The sequence below is a fragment of the Pseudochaenichthys georgianus genome, chromosome 17 (genome assembly GCF_902827115.2).
Source record: "Pseudochaenichthys georgianus chromosome 17, fPseGeo1.2, whole genome shotgun sequence".
Classification (NCBI taxonomy): domain Eukaryota; kingdom Metazoa; phylum Chordata; class Actinopteri; order Perciformes; family Channichthyidae; genus Pseudochaenichthys; species Pseudochaenichthys georgianus.
In genome coordinates, this window is record NC_047519.1 from 2,224,419 (window position 1) to 2,245,366 (window position 20,948).

A 20,948-nucleotide genomic window follows, 5' to 3' on the forward strand; every position below is an offset into this window, starting at 1 on the left:
TTCTTCCTTTTTACATATAATGCACATGTCCTACTCCTACAATAGTTATCAGTCATGAAGCCAACTTGTTTGTGGCTGTGCACAAGTAGAATACACTCGTGTTCTATTGGTACCCCTCCAGTTGGTTTCTGTTCTGTGTGAACAACGAGAGAGGAGAGGCATGTTTGATCCATTAAGCGTCACGCTGTCACGACACAGGGTGGGTGTGTAATGAACTTGATGGCTGTTGAGTGCATGGAAGAACTCTGATTAAGAAACAGCTTCTTCCTGCTCTGGATTCGAGCTACAGCTTTTCTAAAGAATCATCTACATGATGCTATTGATGCACAAAAACAAACACTGGAAGATGAGTGACAAACATAATTCCATATCCACTCTAACAAGACCCTAACCCATTCCTTTTATAACAAAAGAACAAGCTTCTAAATAAAGTATTTATAAGGACGATGATAAGCACATGAACTGTGCGCTCCTTCATGGCACAGAAACAGCACATGTACTTTTCTTTAACGCTGACAGTGAGAGCATCGTCTCGAGGCTTAGGTGAGCTGCTGACTGTCCTTTTCATGTGAACCATAGTTCATATTATTAACACAATTCTTGGTCCTGGTAATTGCCATGACTGCTTTATGATAGAACTGAGGCATCCTATGAAAAAGGACTATACCATGCGGTCGTCAGAGTCTGCACAGCTGAGGTTGAGTTTATCTCCTTGATGTATGGCCAAGTTAAGACGACATAACAACAGTGGCTTCTGCGACAGAATCAGTGTGGTTTGCGTCAGCTCGAGGCTGAAGTATGCTTTATTGTGCAACTGGTGGCGACTTGTGTTAATGGACTGATCTCTACAAACTGTGTGACCACCACAAAGGTCTAACCTGGAGACTATCCGTGTTGTAACGTTTTGTTTGTTTGCAACATCAGACGAGAAAGCTGGAGGAGCAGCAGCCGGGGCGGGATCAGAGCGAGGTATCCTCCTGCAGCATGTGCTCTTACACTGGGCCACACTAATGGACTGAGATCCAACCTCTCACAAAGCACGTTCATAATCATGGAGTGATTAACCCCATTTCTCAAGTGATGATTGACTTAATGTCTGGTTAGAACACCACTAGGGTAAACATGGGTTTGTCTTCAGTTCATTAATGTTGGTCATATTGTTAACAAACCGGTGCAAATCCGATTTTGCGAGTAACATACCAGTGTGATGTAGAAGTCTACTCACTGCTTGGAGGTGAACACAACGGGATGGAATGAACTGATTTCTGGTTCTGCACATGCCTGTTTTTCAATAACTGAGTGACTTTGAGCATGGTCTTGGTCAGTCTGGAAGTGGTGAACATCCAACAATTTGTTGCCCATCCATTCCCAGAATCCAATCCAACTAAGGATGTGGGCAGGAAGCTTCGTGAGGCTCTGAAGCAGCAGCTGACCATCATCCACGAACGTGTGGAGGCCAAGAAGATCGCCAAGCTGGCTCTGGCTGAGGTCAGACAGCTCCTGGCCAAAGAGGAGGAGGAGGAGGAGGAGGAGGAGGAGAAGAAGCTGGAGCTAGGGAGAGACAAAATAAGAGCCAGAGTGAAGGAACGAGTTGCAACGAGACTGCAAGAGGAAGAGGAGAATATGGAGAAAGAAGAGATGAAGAAGGCTCTGGAGAAACTAAGGAAGGAAAAAGCAAAACAAGTGGATGAGGAAATCAAGGAGGAGAAAGAGGAGAAATCCGAGAGGAATGGGGAGGTAAAGAAGGCACAGGACGAAGACAAGTTGAGAGGGAGAGAGAATGCCAAAGACAAACGGAAGGGGAGCAAAGCTGAGAAATCTGCCAGAAAGGCCAGAAATGAAGAGCGATGATATGGTGGTCGAAACACTGTTATTGGCACTATACATGTTTCAAATGATGCCAGAGCTGTGCATAAGATCCTTTGTTTAAAAGCTTAAACAAAGTACTTTTCTAGCTAAAAAGGCTTGTGTTGGTCAATAGACTAGCGGGAGTGACTTTTAAGGGACTGCAATAACCTTTAACAAAGAATAAATAGGCTGTAGTGAGCTGGCACAGTTGCTACACGTTTGGGGAATTATTTGGGAATAAGTACTAGTTTTATTTTTATTTGTTTTGGTCTGTACTTTTTGTTAAAGGGTTGGTAAAAACGAATGGGATAGGATAGAAACTGCATAATGCAAAAAACAAGCACTGACATTTTTTTTCAGTATGATCTGTAGTTCTAATGATGATTACATTTTGAGCTTTTCTAAATGTAGGGGGATTTATGTTCATAACCAATTATGTTTTATTTTATTTTGTCAATAAAGTTTTCTGATCCCTGAAAGTGCTTCCTTTCTAATGTGAGCTCCAAGCTTCTGTCTGTGGAATCGCTGGAGTGCATGTTGGGAAACTATGGACCCGCATGACCTAAGGCCAACAGCCAGTTTAGGCAATCAAAATAACTGTTGAAATGCAACACAAACGTTGAGCCTAAGCCTATTATAATAACTACTGAGTTCATGAGATGTCTGATTAAACTAGATTCTGTCAGCTTAAGGAACCCAGTGTCCTATTGAGAAGCTTCCGAAGGTTCTTCTAAGGTCCTGTACAAGTTCCTCTCTGATACACCACATGTCCCACTATTTTGTTTCTTCTTCATAAGTGTGTATCACCATCATACATGTGGCATATTTAAATCCAGATGAATTAATAATTAATTGGGGATGTACCGATGCTACATTTCTTGGCCGATGTTAAGAATAACAATTTGGCCAATACCGATGTTTTAATGTAATTTTGTTTTCACTGTTATTCCACTTTCTGCCAGGAAAAATAAATTCTCGCAAAATCGTTTCAGTTTCAAAGGCTGAGCAAGTTCGTTATTATAACATCATAGTACGCTGTTTAGAAAGTACGCAGCGGATCAGCTGCAGCTCTGCCCACTGTGAGGGGACCGGTGAGTGGAGCAAAACACCTTTAGAGTTAGACCTGTATCCCACCTAGCTATTTTATCTACCTCTGAATCTACCTACAGTAGTTATGAATATATTTATTCTTTACTGTCGGATCACTCATTACTGGATCAGCCAGCTACATGAGACGGATACTGTCGGGAGAGAGGAAAAGAGAGCGCCCCGTTTATTATACGCGGGCCGTGTCAACGGAACACTGCAAATCGTGGATCTCTGGGTGAAACAGTGAAATAGTCCCCCACTGCCGACATGTTTTTTATTTGTATTTGTTATATATAAACGAACTACGGGTGCCGCAGATGTTATGACGTAACGCGCAAGAAAATAACAAAAGCATCATCGACTGCCATCGGTGAATGTCACCTCCTTTGCCGATGGCAGTAAATAAGGCGAACATCGGCCGATACCGATGTCTGGCCAATGTATCGGTGCATCCCTATAATTAATATGATCTGATATGTTTTCAGTAGGACCGAAGACTCTCTTATGGCTATGTATCCTGTGTCTATAATGTACATGTATATTGTGGCAGCAACATGTGCATTCATCTTTGAACCAGTCTCTGCTGTCCTGCCTGACTCACCATACTACTTCCCTGATGGCTCCCACAAAATTGTTGACATCCTCGTGGATTCATCTTCTTATTATAGACACATGCATTTCCAAACATTTGGTCTACCTACGCTGTAAAATGTATTATCTCTTCGATTTACACACGGCATCTATTGCACGTCTGTCCGTCCTGGGAGAGGGATCCCTCCTCTGTTGCTCTCCCTGAGGTTTCTCCCATTTTCTCCTTTAAACTGGGTTTTCTCTGGAAGTTTTTCCTTGTACGATGTGAGGCTCTAAGGACAGAGGGTGTCGTATTGTCATACTGATATTCTGTACAAACTGAAGTCCACTGAGACAAATGTAACATTTGTGATATTGGGCTATATAAATAAACATTGATTGATCTCATGTAGGGCTGAAAGAGAAGGCTGTGGTGATAACCACCCGTAGCGAAGAAGCTGCCGCCCCAGTGAAGATTCCGGAAGCTGAATTCGCCCCACCAGGTACCTCACATGTTCTTTATACTTAATGTTCCTCACAGGAAAATGTTGATAGGACATGGTCACAGGTGTTGCATGGTGACAGGTTTCAACAGCATGGCTGGCTCATCAGTATCTGTTATCTCTAATGCTACGTTCACACCGGACGCGATGCAATGTTTGCGGGCGGCGCGATTACATGTAAAGTCAATGCAGAGACACGATCAGACGTGAATTCGCTCCGACGGCGCGCATGAAGCGGTGGACGCGACGCGATTGAGGCGATTGAAGGGGGCCGCGTCAAACGCGAGAGTTCCATTTTTTTCAACCTGGGCGTCAAATTCACGTGACGCGTTCTCGCGAAAGCCAATCAGCGGTGAGGATCTCAGCCATTAGCTCTTAGCAGTTAGCACACAGAGATCACAGCTCCTCATATCTGTTCAGAAACTACAAAAGTTAAACAAGAACAAACCACAGACTGTCTGTGTCATGGTGAATACAGTCGCTGGTTTATTTATGTCTGTAGGCCGTTTTTATGAGTGTGGAGTGAGCATATACAACGTTAGCTTAGTCAGGGCCATGCCAAGGGAAGCCAGAGGCGGCTGGCTTCCCTTGCCTCACAATCCAATCAAATCGCATCAACTTAGTGTTGCAGTGACGCGTCCTAAAACCCGGAAGTAAGCTGCGCTCGGGTTCCCTCGACAAAAAAGCAACGAGATTTCTCCATAGGATTTTGGAAAATAGCTCGAAATAAGGTCAGTGGAAAACGAACCTGTTAGATAAATGCATGTTTTGTTCAGCCGGATAATATCCACATGTCTACCCTACTTTTATAATTTTCGAATCATAAATCTAATCGATAGTGTCACTGCACCACTCTCACCGCCGTTAGAAAGTAGCAAGCAACTGAAGCAAGTGCAATTATGGAGGGTGGAGATTTGGAGTGTTTAATCAAAAATAATTGTACTAAACTTCCGCTACAGCAGCAACAACAAATACAATCTGATGACAGGCCAATGCCCAAACTGGAGCTGTGTACAGCGAGGGAAAAAAAGGAGCGAGTCGGACGTAAAATGTTAAAGGTCTCCTGATTTAGTTGTGAATGAATGCTTATTAGAGTTTCAGCTGGAGAGTGCGTGCGGACCTGTCTGTTAGATAACAGGCGTGTGTAAGTCCTGCATCTGTATGATACAAATGTGTGTAAAATGATACCGGGTAACTCATCTGGTTACGTTATTACATTGACCACCACACCCCCGACCCAAAAGAAAGGAGGTAATATTGGCTTCCCCTAATTTTTTCCCCACGCCACGCTACTGATACAACGTTAGCTTAGCCTGGTCGACCCAATCTCCATTCAGAAAACAAGCATTTTAAAAGGTTTTTCGCCCGCCGTCTGGCTGCAGACTTGTCAAGCATTAATTCATGGTTTTTACTAACCGGTATCAGTATGTTGTTACTTCGGCATCATTTAGTAACGTGTATTTCAATTTAATCACGGTAAAATGTTCATTTTGTTGTAGTTGTAGCTCCCGAGCCAGCGCGTCTTGTTTGAATGACGCAAGTAAACACAGCTGGCAGCCACGGTGAAACTCGAGCTTTCGAGCGAAGCGAATATTCGCATTGCGTCCGGTGTGAACGCACCAACAGCCCCTACACATGGCGGCGTGCGTTGTCGCTTGCCGGCGGGGGCTGAAACTCGACCAACAACCAATCACATGAATCTCCCGCCCCAGACACACAAGCACGCGGTTTGATTGGCTAGAGCTTGTACTGGCATATGATTCGATTGGCTGACTCGTCCGTCGAAAAGTAGAACATTGCTCTACTTTTGCAGCGATCACCGCGATAGAAGCTACGCTTTGCTCCCACAATGCAGTTCGGCGAATCGTGACGTCACCCCATTCAAAGTGAATAGGCAGAAGCGTTACATTACATTGCATTTAGCTGACGCTTTTATCCAAAGCGACTTACAATAAGAATATTCGCATCGCGTCCGGTGTGAACGCAGCATAACACTGAACACATATGGATACCAGCACAAATGCTGTGCTCTGGCAATGTAGGGTAGAGAAGAAGTTAAATGATGTCCCGGTGGGTTGTGTCTAGCAAAAAGATATGCTGTTAGATGACATGTTTACAGTTCTACTGAGATGTTGGCTGTTAAAGCTTCCCTTGTTGTATATCGATTATTGATGATCTTGAAACATCTCCCATGTTATTAAATGTATTGTCATTTCCATTCAGTGACATGTGGCCAATAAAGGACCACTCTTGAGCGTTGAGTTTGATCGGACATAACGTAACATATCCGCCCCCTCTCCACAGCTGTTTTTGAGCCTGTGGATGTAGTTGAAGCTGCTGTCGCTGAGGACACCTCTGCACCTCCAGCAGGTACCTCAGTGTGAATGGGTGCTAATGTTTGCATGTGACAAGAGTTAGAAAATCATCCCTCAATTCAGGCAGTTAAAAAAAGCAGATATATATGTGTGTTTTCACGAGAGAATAGATGGAATATTCTGTTCTCTTTTCTTGATATCGTTTGCATGAAGTATCGTCTTTGGGAACTCTATAATCATTGAGTTTTAGATCCAGGTGTGGAAGGAAGCATTAGGCAGTGAGAAACATTTTCAGAATGAAGGCTGGGCTTGAACTGTGACGTGTGTAAATCTCTCCTACCCTCTTATCCTCCTCCAGAGCCTGAACCAGAGGAAGCACCCGAGGTGGAACCTGAACCAGAGGCTGAACTGGAACCCGAGGCTGAGGAGGCTGAGGAGGCTGAGGAGGTTGGTACAGGCCAAGTCTTATTTTATAAAAGGTTTAGTGATTAGTGTGGCCCTTCAGGTAATCAGTTCTATATCATACTCCTATGTAGTCTGGTCACTACAACCTGTTAATGGCATTCGGGGGATGATTATGTTTTCAGGTTATTGAGGAAGATCCAGAGGTGCTAGAGGAGGAGCTTCCTGCTGTGGAAGAGGAGGCCCCTGAGGTCTGTAGCTATCATTTGTGTTCCATCCCTGATTGACAGATATATGCTGATGTTTTTCTAACAGATAAAATAAACATTCTTTGACAATATTGCTTGATCCAGGCTGAACTGGTGGAGGAGGTGGAAGAGATGATGGCAGACCAGCAAGAAGAGGAGGCAGCAGCTGAAGAGGAAACGGAAACAGAACCAGCTGGGGAGGAGGAGGAGGAGGAGGAGGAAGAGGAGGCCGCTGAAGAGGCTGTGGAGGAACCTGTGGCAGAGGTGGAGGCTGCATTTGAAGACGCCGAGGAAGAGGCTGCTGCTGAACAGGTGGCATCAGAAGTTGAAGAGGAAGCTGTTGAGGAGCCTGCTGAAGAAGATGAAGCTGCTGAAGAGCCCGCTGAGGAAGAGGCAGCACCTTTAGAGGAGTCTGCAGAAGAAGCTGTTGAGGATTTAGCCAAGGAAGAGGAGGCAGCACCTACAGAGGAAGAGGAGGCAGCACCTCTAGAAGAAGCTGTTGAAGAGGAGGCAGCACCTCTAGAAGAAGCTGTTGAAGAGGAGGCAGCACCATCAGAAGAAGCTGTGGAGGCAGCACCATCAGAAGAGGCGGAGGAAGAGAAGGCAGCACCTCTAGAAGAAGCTGTTGAAGAGGAGGCAGCACCATCAGAAGAAGCTGTGGAGGAAGAGGCGGAGGAAGAGGAGGCAGCACCATCAGAAGAAGCTGTGGAGGAAGGAGAGGGAGCATCATCAGAAGAAGCTGTGGAGGAAGAGGCGGAGGAAGAGGAGGCAGCCCCATCGGAAGAGGCGGAGGAAGAGGCGGAGGAAGAGGCGGAGGAAGAGGCGACAGCACCATCAGAAGAAGCTGTGGAGGAAGAGGCGGCAGCACCATCAGAAGAGGCGGAGGAAGAGGAGGCAGACGCAGAGGCTGCTCCAGAAGAAGTAGAAGAAGAGCAAACAGAGCCAGGTAAAGCAGGAGTATTTGATACTGTCAAGACATCCAGTGTGTGACTGTGACTCCCTTAGCTCATTAGATTAGAGGGGAACTCCTCAGACTAGTAAAGACATTAGACAGATCATTCTATACAATACCAAAGTGCTTTAAGAGGCTGTGGCTTCCTTGAGATGACACTTAGCGTCCCCCTCTCCGTCATCCCCAGTAAGGGGTGTATCTCTTATATATATTGATGATCTAAAAGAAGAATCATCTGTTTGACATTTTGAGGCTCAGTGAAATCTATGGATTTTGGTCCATACTGAATTGTGTGGAAGTATGCCAGTGTACATTATTATCTTTGTGTAATACATTGCATAGGTCCAAGAGATCTCCTCTTACTGAGCATGGTGTGTGGCGGCTGTTTGCAAGATGCCTCGTAGCAAACACTTGGTTAATGGTTTCAAATGTCTTTGTTCCACCTTCAGAGGCAGAAGAAGACGCACAGGAAGTAGAGGAGGCAGCAGAAGAAGGTGGGCACAATCGCACACACCTTCCAACCGTAGGATGGATGCACTGCATAAATGGGGCCACAGGCTTTGTGAGGGGATAACATTACAATATGTTTAAGATCTCGTGGATTTACTTGTGCGTCTGTGTCTCTTTCTGTAGCAGCTGTGTTTGAGACAGAGGAACAGTTCCAGGATGAGCCCATAGGTAAACATTGTTTTTATTCACATTCATGCTCATCGGGAGGATTGCTATTGTATGTGTCCGCCACTGCTGAGTGAACAGGACACAAATCTATACCTTAGGAAGCTGGAAGGAGAGAATGTTTGGTATATATGAATAAACATCACAATTACTGGTGTCCATCGATCCATCTTCTATAGGCGCGTTCACACTGCGGTACTTTTCCCACAAAGGTTAATGCGAACTTAGTTCATGCAAACTCTTTAGTTCGCATGAACTAAGTACAGATCGCGTTCACACCAGAAAAAGTCCCTGGGGTGGATTAGGCAAATGAAGCCGCTGACGTCACTTCTTCTTCTTCTGCTTTGGGTTTACTGGCAGGCCGCAAACCACTTCACGGCGTATACTGCCGCCCAAAGTCCCCGGAGTTGGGGAAGGCTTCAGTAGAAGCTGCTGGGAGTCCCAGCAGCTGCACCTGCTCTCTAGCATCTATGCATATTGTTCTAGTATTTGTTCAGGCTGTTACATACAATTAGCCTCTGTTGCTACCTGCTGGTGGTGAGTAAATATTCAAATTGACAACCGGTCCGCGATTTTTTTTTAATGTATCTGCTGGTCCTTGGCACAATAAAGGTTGGGAACCCCTGAACTAGAGGATGTAGGTTGTCTTGACAACACTGGAGGGCCATCCAAAGTGAGAGCTGTGTACGGGACAGGGCAGTAAGATACGTGTTTCACGTGAGGCTTGGCCTCCACCAGGGCTCCATTTGTCACCAATCCTGTTTCTGATTTTCATGGACAGGATCTCTAGGCATAGTCGGGGGAGGGGGGGTTGCTTTTGAAAGTCCCTGCTCTCTAGCAGGGACTTTCGAGGGGGTAAAAAGGTTCGCATGAACTACTTTTAGTACCGGCTCTTTTTGGTGTGAACGCGATCATGAACTAAGTTCGCATGAACCTTTGTGGGAAAAGTACCACAGTGTGAACGCGGCTATTGGCTTACCCAAAGTCGGGTCGCGGAGGTTAGCAGTTCCAGCAGAAGGCCCCCAACTTCTCCGTCTCAGCTCTCTTCATCATAACGGGGTAGTAGAGCTTGTGCTGCTCGGATTCTCCAGCATCCCCTTACTCAAGAAAAATATCCCAATAACTTGAACTCATTAAGGACTCATTCACTTAGGGTAAGGACACCATTCCCTACGTGGAGTAGACCATACTTGCCAACCCTCCCGATTTCATTGCCCTCTCCCGGTTTCCTCCGGGGTCATATTTCTCCTGCATTTCTCCCGATTTCTGACAAAATCAGATTTACTCAGGACTGTTTCCACTCTGACTTTAATACAGCTACACCATTGTTTGGTTTCCATGGTAGCGCGTCTCTTTAGTAGCGCGCGCAAATGAAAGTCTGAGAGGATGAGGAAGATATATCACAGAAAACAGAACAAGAATCGACAACTCGACCACTCGACCCTCTGCTCACTCCTTTCCAGCCCACACATAAGCTCCATCAAGGATGGTGCTTCAGGCCGCAAGGCAGTGCACTTACAACTACAATAAGCATGTTAATGTTAATCTAATACAGCTCCGGCGATCCCCCCCCCCACCCCCGCGGTGGTTTTGAAATTCTCCCGATTTCTGAGGTCTCAAGGTTGGCAAGTATGGAGTAGACAGTCAGTTGGTTTCCTGCTGAGACCCATGGCCTCTCTGAAGGTCACAGTCCGAAGAAGCCATCAGAAGCACATCATCAAAAGCAACCCCCCCTCCCCCGACTATGCCTAGAGATCCTGTCCATGAATATCAGAAACAGGATTGGTGACAAATGGAGCCCTGGTGGAGGCCAAGCCTCACGTGAAACACGTATCTTACTGCCCTGTCCCGTACACAGCTCTCACTTTGGATGGCCCTCCAGTGTTGTCAAGACAACCTACATCCTCTAGTTCAGGGGTTCCCAACCTTTATTGTGTCAAGGACCGGCAGATACATTGACCGGTTGTCAATTTTAACTGATTTTAATATTTACTCACCACCAGCAGGTAGCAACAGAGGCTAATTGTATGTAACAGCCTGAACAAATACTAGAACAATATGCATCCAAAACATATTAACAACGTTTACAAAAGAACCGGTGTCGTTTTTTGGTTTTTCGGAAAACTAAAAAACCGACGTTATTCAGTTTTTAAACCATCCATCCATTCATCTTCTCCCGCTTATCCGTGGTCGGGTCGCGGGGGTAGCAGCTCCAGCAGAGAGCCCGAAACGTTCCTTTCCCTGGCGACATCAACCAGCTCTGACTGGGGGATCCCAAGGCGCTCCCAGGCCAGCGAAGAGATATAATCCCTCCACCTGGTCCTAGGTCTACCCCTTGGTCTCTTCCCAGCTGGACGTGCCTGGAACACCTCCCTAGGGAGGCGCCCAGGTGGCATCCTAACTAGGTGCCCGAACCACCTCCACTGGCTTCTTTCGACGCGAAGGAGGAGCGGCTCAACTCCGAGTCCCTCCCTGATGACCGAATCTCTCACCTTATCCCTAAGGGAGACACCAGCCACCCTGCGGAGAAAACCCATGTCGGCCGCTTGTATCCGCGATCTCGTTCTTTCGGTCATGACCCATCCTTCATGACCATAGGTGAGGGTAGGAACGAAAATGGCCCGGTGGACAGAGAGCTTTGCCTTCTGGCTCAGCTCCCTTTTTGTCACAACGGTGCGGTAAAGCGGCCCATCTCACGCTCCATTGTTCCCTCACTCGAGAACAAGACCCCGAGATACTTGAACTCCTTCACTTGGGGTAAGGACTCATTCCCTACTTGGAGTGGACAGTCCATCGGTTTCCTGCTGAGAACCATGGCCTCAGATTTGGAGGTGCTGATCCTCATCCCAGCCGCTTCACACTCGGTGGTGAACCGATCCAGTGAGTGCTGAAGGTCGCAGACCGATGAAGCCATCAGAACCACATCATCTGCAAAAAGCAGTGGTGCAATCCTTAGTCCACCAAACTGTAGACCCCCTCCCCCCACGACTACGCCTCGAAATCCAATCCATGTATATTACAAACAGGATTGGTGACAAAGCGCAGCCCTGGCGGAGGCCAACCCTCACCGGGAATGGGTCTGACTTCCTGCCGAGGACCCGGACACAGCTCTCGCTTTGGGAGTACAGAGATTGGATGGCCCTGAGTAGAGACCCTCTCACCCCATACTCCCGCAGCACCTCCCACAGTAACTCCCTGGGAACTCGGTCATACGCCTTCTCCAAGTCTACAAAACACATGTAGACCGGATAAGCATACTCCCAAGCCCCCTCCAGGATCCTTGCGAGAGTAAACAGCTGATCCGTCGTTCCACGACCAGGACGGAATCCGCATTGTTCCTCCTCAATCTGAGGTTCGACAATCGGCCTGACCCTCCTTTCGAGTACCTTAGAGTAAACTTTCCCGGGGAGGCTGAGATGTGTGATGCCTCTGTAATTGGCACACACCCTCTGACCCCCTTTTTGAAAAGGGGAACCACCACCCCGGTCTGCCACTCCTTCGGTACTGTTTCCGACTTCCACGCATCGTTGATGAGACGTGTGAAAAAAAAAAAAAAACAGATAAATCAACGTTTTGGTTTTGTTTGTATGATTTACAGAAAATCCTGTGTGTGCGTGTGTGTGCGTGCGTGTGTGTGTGTGTGTGTGTGTGCGACTGGCATTTGTTTTCAGAAGATATTATGATAGTGTCGTTCGTTCCGGTGCACGTCCGACAGCATTTAGCACTACATCGAGATTAAGATTAAACTAATTTACTTTGGGAACACCCGCATATAGGCTACCTATGTGTGTAAATTACTGTTCATGGTCATTTGAAAACAAATGCCGGTGTCGGACAGGCACAAACACACCGAACACACAGAGCTGAGCAGAGCACACTCTCACACACACACACACACACACACACACACACACACACACACACACACATCATGCAACACGTAGCAGCCTGCAGTCACTCTTAAGCTGTTCTGATGAAGGTAAACACAGCGAAGGCGGTGCGTAAAAAGGCACAGCTCTCGGCGCGCTGGTGCTGCACTTCTCAGAGGCGGAGTTACACGTCCCGCTGCCTCCTGATGCTGCAGCCATTTCATGAAGTGAAGGAGGTTTTCCTTCTATAAAACAGCTGCGGGCAGCAGATACCGTGAGAGTCCCGGACATGAATTCATAGATCAAGGCAGACTGGTTTACAGACTCTCCTTTTTTGCCAATCCGGTGCTTAAACACATAGCTCCTCACCCCTGGCCGAAATGTCCTTAAAATGAAGTCAGAGTATGAAATATATCTCAAATAATGTATGCACTGCATTTCCCCACATAAACATAACAGTCTGCAATGAAACGGTTGTCTCCTGTGCGCTCCTCTTCCTACTTGGCGCACCGGTAACTTTCTCGTGCGCACAAGAGGCTGAGACCTTATAGGCTGAGCTGCCGAATCCCTCGGAACATCATAAAAGCCGTTTTCAACAGTTTTCTGGTGAAAGATTAACCAGGCTACTGGATGAAATAATATGACTGGTATAGGTGCGAAAATTAAACACTTTTTGAAAAAGATATGATAAAATATTTTTATATATTTATAATTCTGCAAATATTACGATAACTCACAGCTATTTCGCGGCCCGGGGGTTGGGAACTCCTGCTCTAGTTGATACATCTGAGATCAGCTGGTTATGGATGCTAACAAGAATGTTTTAATTTTCAATGAGCCTCAACCAACAATGTTTTCTTTCTTTTTATTGTGGTTATTCTAAAGTTTGTATTAAATGTTATTCTATGTAAGCTGTATGAACCCTGGTTGCATCAGTAGACTCAACGTCCTGTTTGTGCTCTCCATAGAAACGTAGAGCCTGCCGTGGTCGTCGTGGTGACGGAGAAGGGACCCACTGACCTTGCGTCAGCACCGTCTGAGCGCGATGATGCACCTCTCCACCTCCAGAGAAACAATTGAGTCGTCATGACAACACTCTCCCCATCCCTATGTTTTCACACCTTCCATAAACTTTCCTTTTGCTGTTCATTTGTGATGATGTATGAATTGTTCCCTGATCTGGTACTCCTGATTTACCCTTCTTTTCTTTTGAATGAACATTTGTTTTTCTTTCAGTAGATAGTCCATTTCTTTTTTGTCAGGGGGGGTTCAGTTCAGTGTGAACTCGGCTCAGTCTGCAAAGTCCAATCTAGAGCTGGAACTTTATTTTGAAGTCTCAGTGATGTAGTCTGGCTTCCTGCATCGCAATTCTGTTGCCCAGTAACTGAGGCGGTGTTTAGCAGTCAGACTGACCCAGCTCTCCGCAGTCAGCTGTTTGACATAGCAGGATCAAATGTGAAGCTCTCCTCTGGTTCTGAACGCTGCAGCCTCCTCTGTTGCAGTGCTGATCAGAGAACATTCCACTCTGCTCAGTGTTTCTATGCAAAGCTGTGTCTGTACCCCCCCCCCCCCCCCAGCCCTTTATTTACCACTCAGTATGTGTTGAATCCAGGATGAGCCGTGTGCTAGCATGTGAAGAGAGCGTGTGTGTGTGTGTGTGTGTGTGTGTGTGTGTGTGTGTGTGTGTGTGTGTGTGTGTGTGTGTGTGTGTGTGTGTGTGTGTGTGTGTGTGTGTGTGTGTGTGTGTGTGTGTGTGTGTGTGTGTGAGCATGTCCTTGTGTGTTGGCAAGTCTCTTTTACTAGTCAGACCTTTGTGTGAGCCGTTCGTGTCATGAAGTCGTTTTTGAGAGCTGTAAACTTTTTCTTCTGGTGGGTTGTACATCTCCCTTTACCTCTCTGTGTGTCTGAGTTCTGTCGAATCCTAGCCGTTTCTTTTTTCTCATTTCCAGATATGAGTACCACGACCATCTAACGAGACTGACAGATAATCTGTTTGAATAATTTCTAATTAATGTTGAGCTCTTTAGTTTCAAGCTGATGTTAAGAATGGATGTGAGGAGCGTGACATGCAACGTGTAACCCTGTGTGAAGGCCCTACAGCTCACACAGGGTTACACGGATCAGACGTCATGTTCCTGTCAGCCAACCCCAGCTGACGGTTAATGACCCAGCCCTTTGTTTTCATCCTCAGTGGCTGGTGTTCAGCTCAAAGGGAAACTTTCTTTAGTCCCCGTTGCCCTTTCCTTTGTGAGCTCAGAATGTGTTTCATTGATCCATGGTAGCGGAAGATCACAGATCAAAACTTCCTCTTGCGTCATCGTATGGCAGAAGTGTTTTGAAGCTCCTTGAGTGTTGGCACCTTACTGTCCTCAGGGAGGGGTCTGTCTGCAGGTACAGCTCCTGTTCTATCACAGCAGGTATGATCTGGACACTAACAATGGGTGGAAACAAAACCATTTCTGTAGTGATACTGACCATTAACAATATGTAGATCAACGTTTACAGTAACAAAATGTAAACACTTCTGTGAAAAAGATACCTCTCAGGGCGTCTGTCGCCTTCCCACGTTAGTTGTGCTCCTGACTCGTGACACCAGATTGTTTGTCTGGTGTGCAGAAGTGTTTTTTGTAGAATGTCTTGCCCACTAGCTGGTCTTTTCTACTTCCTGACACTTTGTAAGTCAATGTGAACTGTAAAACCTTTTTAACATTAAAGATTACAATCTTTACCAAGAGAGAGCTTCTAGATTTTTAAAAGGAAAATTTTTTTAAAAGGACATGTAGAAATAAAATTAAAAAAAAGTTTTTTTCTGAAAATGCTTTAAAAGCTTTTTGTAAAGCCATAAGCTATTTTGTGACGGGTTAAAGGAGCTGTGCTACTTCAAAAACAAAATCCACACTACAGCAACCTGGTGAAAGAGGGTGATCATGTGAGATCAGCAGGGAAGGCTTGTGATGACAGTGTTGAAGCTCCGCCACAGCGCTGCAGTAGACAGGCTGCTGCTGGTTAAACTGCCCCTCTTCGCCTCAGTGTCTCAGAACATGTTCTGTACACACTGATGACAGTGAATAAATTATTATGAAGTAATGATGGATTGTCAGTTTTCTGTAAATGATCTGTTGCTTTAATAAAAGGTTTGGGACAACTCATCAACGACTCCAGTCTTTTTAATCTTGAGTATTTGTCACTCATTTCCACTTAAGACCCGCATACAGTTCATCGTGTGCAAAGTTGCTGCATCCTCGTAGCTTTCCAGTGTCCTTAAGGTGTCCTCACATTTGTGCTGTGGACCTCCATCATCCCCACATGTCTTTCTTTTTAATACTTTGCTGTCAGAGTGCTGCACACACACTGCAGCACTGCAACAAGAGACAAGCATCACCTTCAATAAAAGCTCATCAGCTGTGGCACTAGAATGGTCAGCGGAGAAAGAAGTATTCAGATTGTTTACTTGAGTAAAGTACCAATATTTAATTTATTCAAAATGCTTAATTACAAGTCCTCCATTCAAAATCTAACTGGGAGATAGGGAACAGGGATTTTAGCCTTTGCAGACCATTTACATGCACACACACACACGTATAGAGCACACTACAGGAGAGGGGACACCACCAAATGAAGAATAGGGTCTCTTCCATACAACACGTATTGTATTGGATGTATAAGTCTTTAATTTGTGATTTTTATTTATGATTTTTAATAGTCATAGTTTAAGGCAGGCATCCTCAAAGTCCGGACTCCGATCCGAACCACTACTGACTCTGAGCAAATTATACTTTTCATATGTATTATCTGTGTTATCTGCGAGACATCGCCACAACATAACGAGTCAAAATTCTCCGCTATGTCCACTGCAAACAGCGCTCTGCATGTCCGACTGTTCCACTGTCTGTGTCTGTGTGTCTGTCAAGGCATTGGTCCAATCACATTCAGCATCCCGTCAGCGTTTTTACCCCACCAACAGTCTGCGAATCAGAGGCACATTAGGGCGGAATGCCGGTGGGAAAAATGCGTGTGTCGTCTCTTTCAACCTGTCTGAGTCAGAGCGAGAGTTTAAAAAAAAAAAAGTCAGAGCGAGAGTTAACAGCTCATCTAGTTGCATCTGTACTGTAGATAGTAGCCTAGTTTCACCTACTGGGGTGGCATGGGGTGGCAACTGCCACCCTAAAAATAGGCCTTGCCACCCCAGTTGGCAGCTTTGTTTGAAAAGAAAAGTTGTGGCTCATCGGACATTTGAGAGAAAGTCTCTAATGTCCGAGTGCAAGTGAATGCAGCACAAGATGCACGTCTTGTAACCCGAGCGTGGAAATATGATTGGCGGTGATTTCATTTGAACGGGACGGTGCAAATCGAGAAGCATTCTGACATGGGCGTAGGAAGCATCCTGAATGTGGGGGGGGGGGGACATCTTTAGCGGGGGGAAAAAAATAATAGATTTCCTGTATTCTGGTGCATTTTAACAGGTGGTTTGATACTTTTATGTGGCTATACTAGCATGAGGAAAATGATGGGTACATTTTGTAATTTCATCCAGTAGTAAAGAAAGGAAAGATATTTGATTATTAATTCAGAGCTGTCTTTAAATTAATAAAAAGCAGTTTAAATGCCCATTTTTTGTACATTTATATACAACAATAAATATTTATGAGTGCATTGAGAAATATTGTTGTGGAGAATCATTTATATATAAATCGCAAAATACATTTGTGAATCCTTCTGTGAGCATTTATTAATATTGAGACTGATCTGACTCCATACAGATGTTAAGTTCACCTAGGAATGGTATCATTGACTTAAATGTTCAAATAAATGTTGCTCTTCTGTCTATATTGGTCATATGATGCCCCTTGACTGAAATGTTTCCTGTTCAATATCCCCACTGATTTCCTTAACATTCTGGGATGAGAGTCCACATCACAATTTACTCTGAACTGTAATTTCCCTTTCATCACTCACCCCAGCAAGGGACCTCTCTCCACTGTCCCTGTGTTCTGCCTCTGACTCACTCTCAAACGCCTAGATGACAAGAGAGGTGGTGAAGTGATCATTATTTATTGAGCAGTATACTCTTTCACATTGAATCATAACAAGTCATACTGAATGTAAATACAACTGACTCTAAAGTAAGTCCCAGTCTGTGACATTGGACATTTTGAAGACTCAAAGTCCCAAGCAGTAGGTAGAATATTAGCTAGTCTATGTAATGTGCACAGAAAATAAACAGTTAACTGAATACTGGGATGGAAATGGCCTATAAGCACTCAGTAAAACATAAACACACACAAAAAGCTTCTGAATGATAAGAAGTATAATTAAAACATAATGCACATTATCATTTTGAGAGAGAGTACCGAAGTTAAAGAACTCAGAAAATAGTCTCTTATCGAACTGAGGCTCCAGTAAAACACACTGACTGCGTCTCTACATGGACATCATGGTGTTTACATGAGCACAGAGAGATCGGGTTATTCATGTTCCCCGTTTACATGATAAATACTAGTAACCTGGCATTTCGATGCCTTTTCTAAACTATTCAGTATTTTTATCTCTCTATCATGACATAAAGACGAAACTCCTCTCCAGAAGTGAGACGCTTTTGCCGCCGCCGCCGCCATCACTGCTAATACCAGCTGAAGACTTACTTTCCTCTTCTTTGAAAAACATGTTCTTATGTCCATGTTGTCTGGGGGAGAAAACATATCAAACCAAGAGATCGTCAGCTTTGATTTTCGCTGTATTTGAAAAAGTGGGGGGGGACTTGTCCCACCCTCATATAATGGCTGCGACGTTACCCAAGCACTGAAGGAATGAGATATTTGCGGTCTACAATGACAGAGAAGAGACTGTCAAGTTTGGCTGTACTCAGCATTGCATCAAAACGCACTAAAGCTGTTGATCTTAATCAGTTTGTGAGGCGTTTGGCTGAACAAAATGGTAATCGCCGCATTCAGCTGTAATAGCAACACACTCTCACTCCCTAAGCGTCCAATAGCGACGTTTGGTCAGTGTCCGTGGCATCCAATTGTGACGCTCCTAGGCTCCTTCAGCGTCATAAAGGGACGCAAATAGCTTTCAACTGATTGCAATGTATTCCCATCTGCGTCGGGATTTGACGCTCATGGAAGCACGGCATTCGTTTGTGTCGGCTGCCCTTAAAGGTAATGTGAGCGTCCATTCCCAGGAGTAAAGGATGGCAGAAGACACTACACTACCCAGAATCCCCAGCTATCGTTTGGACTACGCCATGTGCTCTGTTTGACAAACCCCGTGATAGTCCTCAAGCTCTGTGATTGGAGAGTGTGCTCCGAGGGTTAAGCCGATTCTCGAACAGCACTTGAAATGGGATGGAACCACAGCAAACTGTCCAAAACTGGATTTGAACGGGTCCACCGCGTCCCCCGTCCCCCACCCCGTCCCCAGAACTACACATGCTGGCTATTCTGTTTCGCAACATGTTCTCTATGGCACGTCTCTACTGGGAGTTGTAGTTTTAAAAGACGTTTTCGTATTTCCCATAATAAGAAGTTGCCAGTATTAAACTGTGTACATCCCTGGAGGTTTAGGGGACAGGAAACACTCACATTTAAAACATATAATTAATAAATGGGTAAAAATTGCTTGTGCCCATTATGGGCAGTATTAATATATATACCCACATGCCAGCTAAGGTCAGAAGAGCTTTATTTAACAGCTGGTCTTATGTGTGTGACCCCTGTGATAACATTACATTACATTAATTGATAAGCCTGAAACATGCACTTGTCAAGGTTCAGAGGCACATTTTGCAAATATGGCAGTAGCCATCGATCAGCTTAAGATAAGATATACTTTATTGATCCCAAGTTGGAACATTTGCGTTACATCAGCATGTGTAACAGTTAAATATGCAGTTGTGTTTATTTGAAAATCATTTAGTATAATCACACAAATTCTGTGTTTTATATTCAACAATTCTGTGTTCTTTATTTATTGATTGTTCAATACCTGACAATGCCGGAGATGAAATATCTACATACATCTTATAAGAGTATAATACATTATGTATAATATCAGTTAAAATAAGTGCTTCAACATAGTTAACATTGCTGGAGGTATGCACAAATATTGATAGATGTCTTGTAATGCACTGTTGAGGAACCTGCGACCCAAGTTTTTCATTCAGTGCAGAACTACACCACAGTTGTGTAGGCCTATATGTCAATAAACCTTAGAAAATCTTGAAATCTTGAAAGGGATGTGCAAAATAGTCATTACATACAGTCTTTAATTAACTATTAGTAGAGAATAACGAGTAATGAATATACTTTATAGGGATCGTATTAATATCTAATAATAAAAATAATTAAATTCAATAACATGCTTTAACCACCAGGTGTCCCTTTATATCAGCTGTGCACCTTTATGGTGTAAATACAGCCTATCTACCAATTGGATCAAATATAAAAGTGAGCCGAATTAGTGTTGATACTGCAAGGAGACGTATTGTGTGAAAAGAAATGTAAGATGTTGTTTAATGGCTGATATATTTATGATCCACGTCACGTTTTCAGTTCCTCATGTTTGTCTTCTCATCAGGGCTCTATAAATACAGAACTACGGCAGATATGTAATATGTAATGCAGCCGAACCGTGTATTACAATGCCGTTATGTGATGACTTTCAAAGAGAAAAGCAAGCACACTCGGAATAAAGTATTATTATTTTTTTTTAAAAATGTTTTCGGTCTGTTTCCGTTATTTGTTAATGACAATGTGCTGTGAGATGTGAGACTGGAATTGCACAGGGGGGAAATAACGTAAGCTATCTTTAGATGCGGATTTTGTTAAACTAATATGTTTAGGCTGTGGACCAACACTATACATTGACGGGGAAGGGGGTAGCAATAAAGATAACACCATTAAACAGTTACACAACATAACAGAAATAATATCGATAGCAGCGTCCCTAGCAACCACCTTGGTAACAATGAAAACGTCGCGATTTAATCTTCGTAATAACTAGCAAACTAAAGATCATGTACATCCACTGCACACATAATCTGAAATAACAACTCATATGTCTCGCATCAAATGACATCAAAACGCATTTTAATGGCCAAACTAACTTTAAAATAGGCATTTTCCACCTAGAATAAAACGAAGTTCGGCCATGTTTTCTTTTTCTGCAGGGAGAAATGTGAAGATCATGTGACATAGACGCCAGCCATCGGAATGAATGGTGAAAAAAACGGGGTTTGTCAAACAGAGCACATGGTGTAGTCCAAACGATAGCTGGGGATTCTGGGTAGTGTAGTGTCTTCTGCCATCCTTTACTCAGAAAAAATATTTGTTTCTCCGAATCGAAGGGGAAAAATACAAAATCATTGCACACAATTTAAACCAATCAATGTTGTGTAATTAACAAGGATAATCTGGTGTTTTTTAGTCGATGAGTAGTGCAGATATCACTGTAAAATCAATCGACAGTAAGAGGAATAC

The 20,948-nt window shown here is 44.4% G+C and overlaps 1 protein-coding gene across 4 annotated transcripts in view; it reads left to right on the plus strand.

The window, feature by feature from the left end:
- asph (aspartate beta-hydroxylase) overlaps positions 1 to 15,620 on the plus strand; it is a 30,884-nt gene extending 15,264 nt beyond the window's left edge. For all 4 annotated transcript variants that reach the window (XM_034105333.2, XM_034105332.2, XM_034105334.2 and 1 more), the window contains 8 exons: positions 3,921 to 4,010; positions 6,315 to 6,380; positions 6,684 to 6,772; positions 6,913 to 6,978; positions 7,081 to 7,921; positions 8,377 to 8,421; positions 8,561 to 8,605; positions 13,440 to 15,620. In XM_034105333.2, coding sequence (XP_033961224.1) covers positions 3,921 to 4,010; positions 6,315 to 6,380; positions 6,684 to 6,772; positions 6,913 to 6,978; positions 7,081 to 7,921; positions 8,377 to 8,421; positions 8,561 to 8,605; positions 13,440 to 13,447 — 1,250 coding nt within the window. In that variant the 3' untranslated portion in view covers positions 13,448 to 15,620. The remainder of the gene's footprint in view (positions 1 to 3,920; positions 4,011 to 6,314; positions 6,381 to 6,683; positions 6,773 to 6,912; positions 6,979 to 7,080; positions 7,922 to 8,376; positions 8,422 to 8,560; positions 8,606 to 13,439) is intronic.
- The last annotated feature ends 5,328 nt before the right edge of the window (positions 15,621 to 20,948 follow it).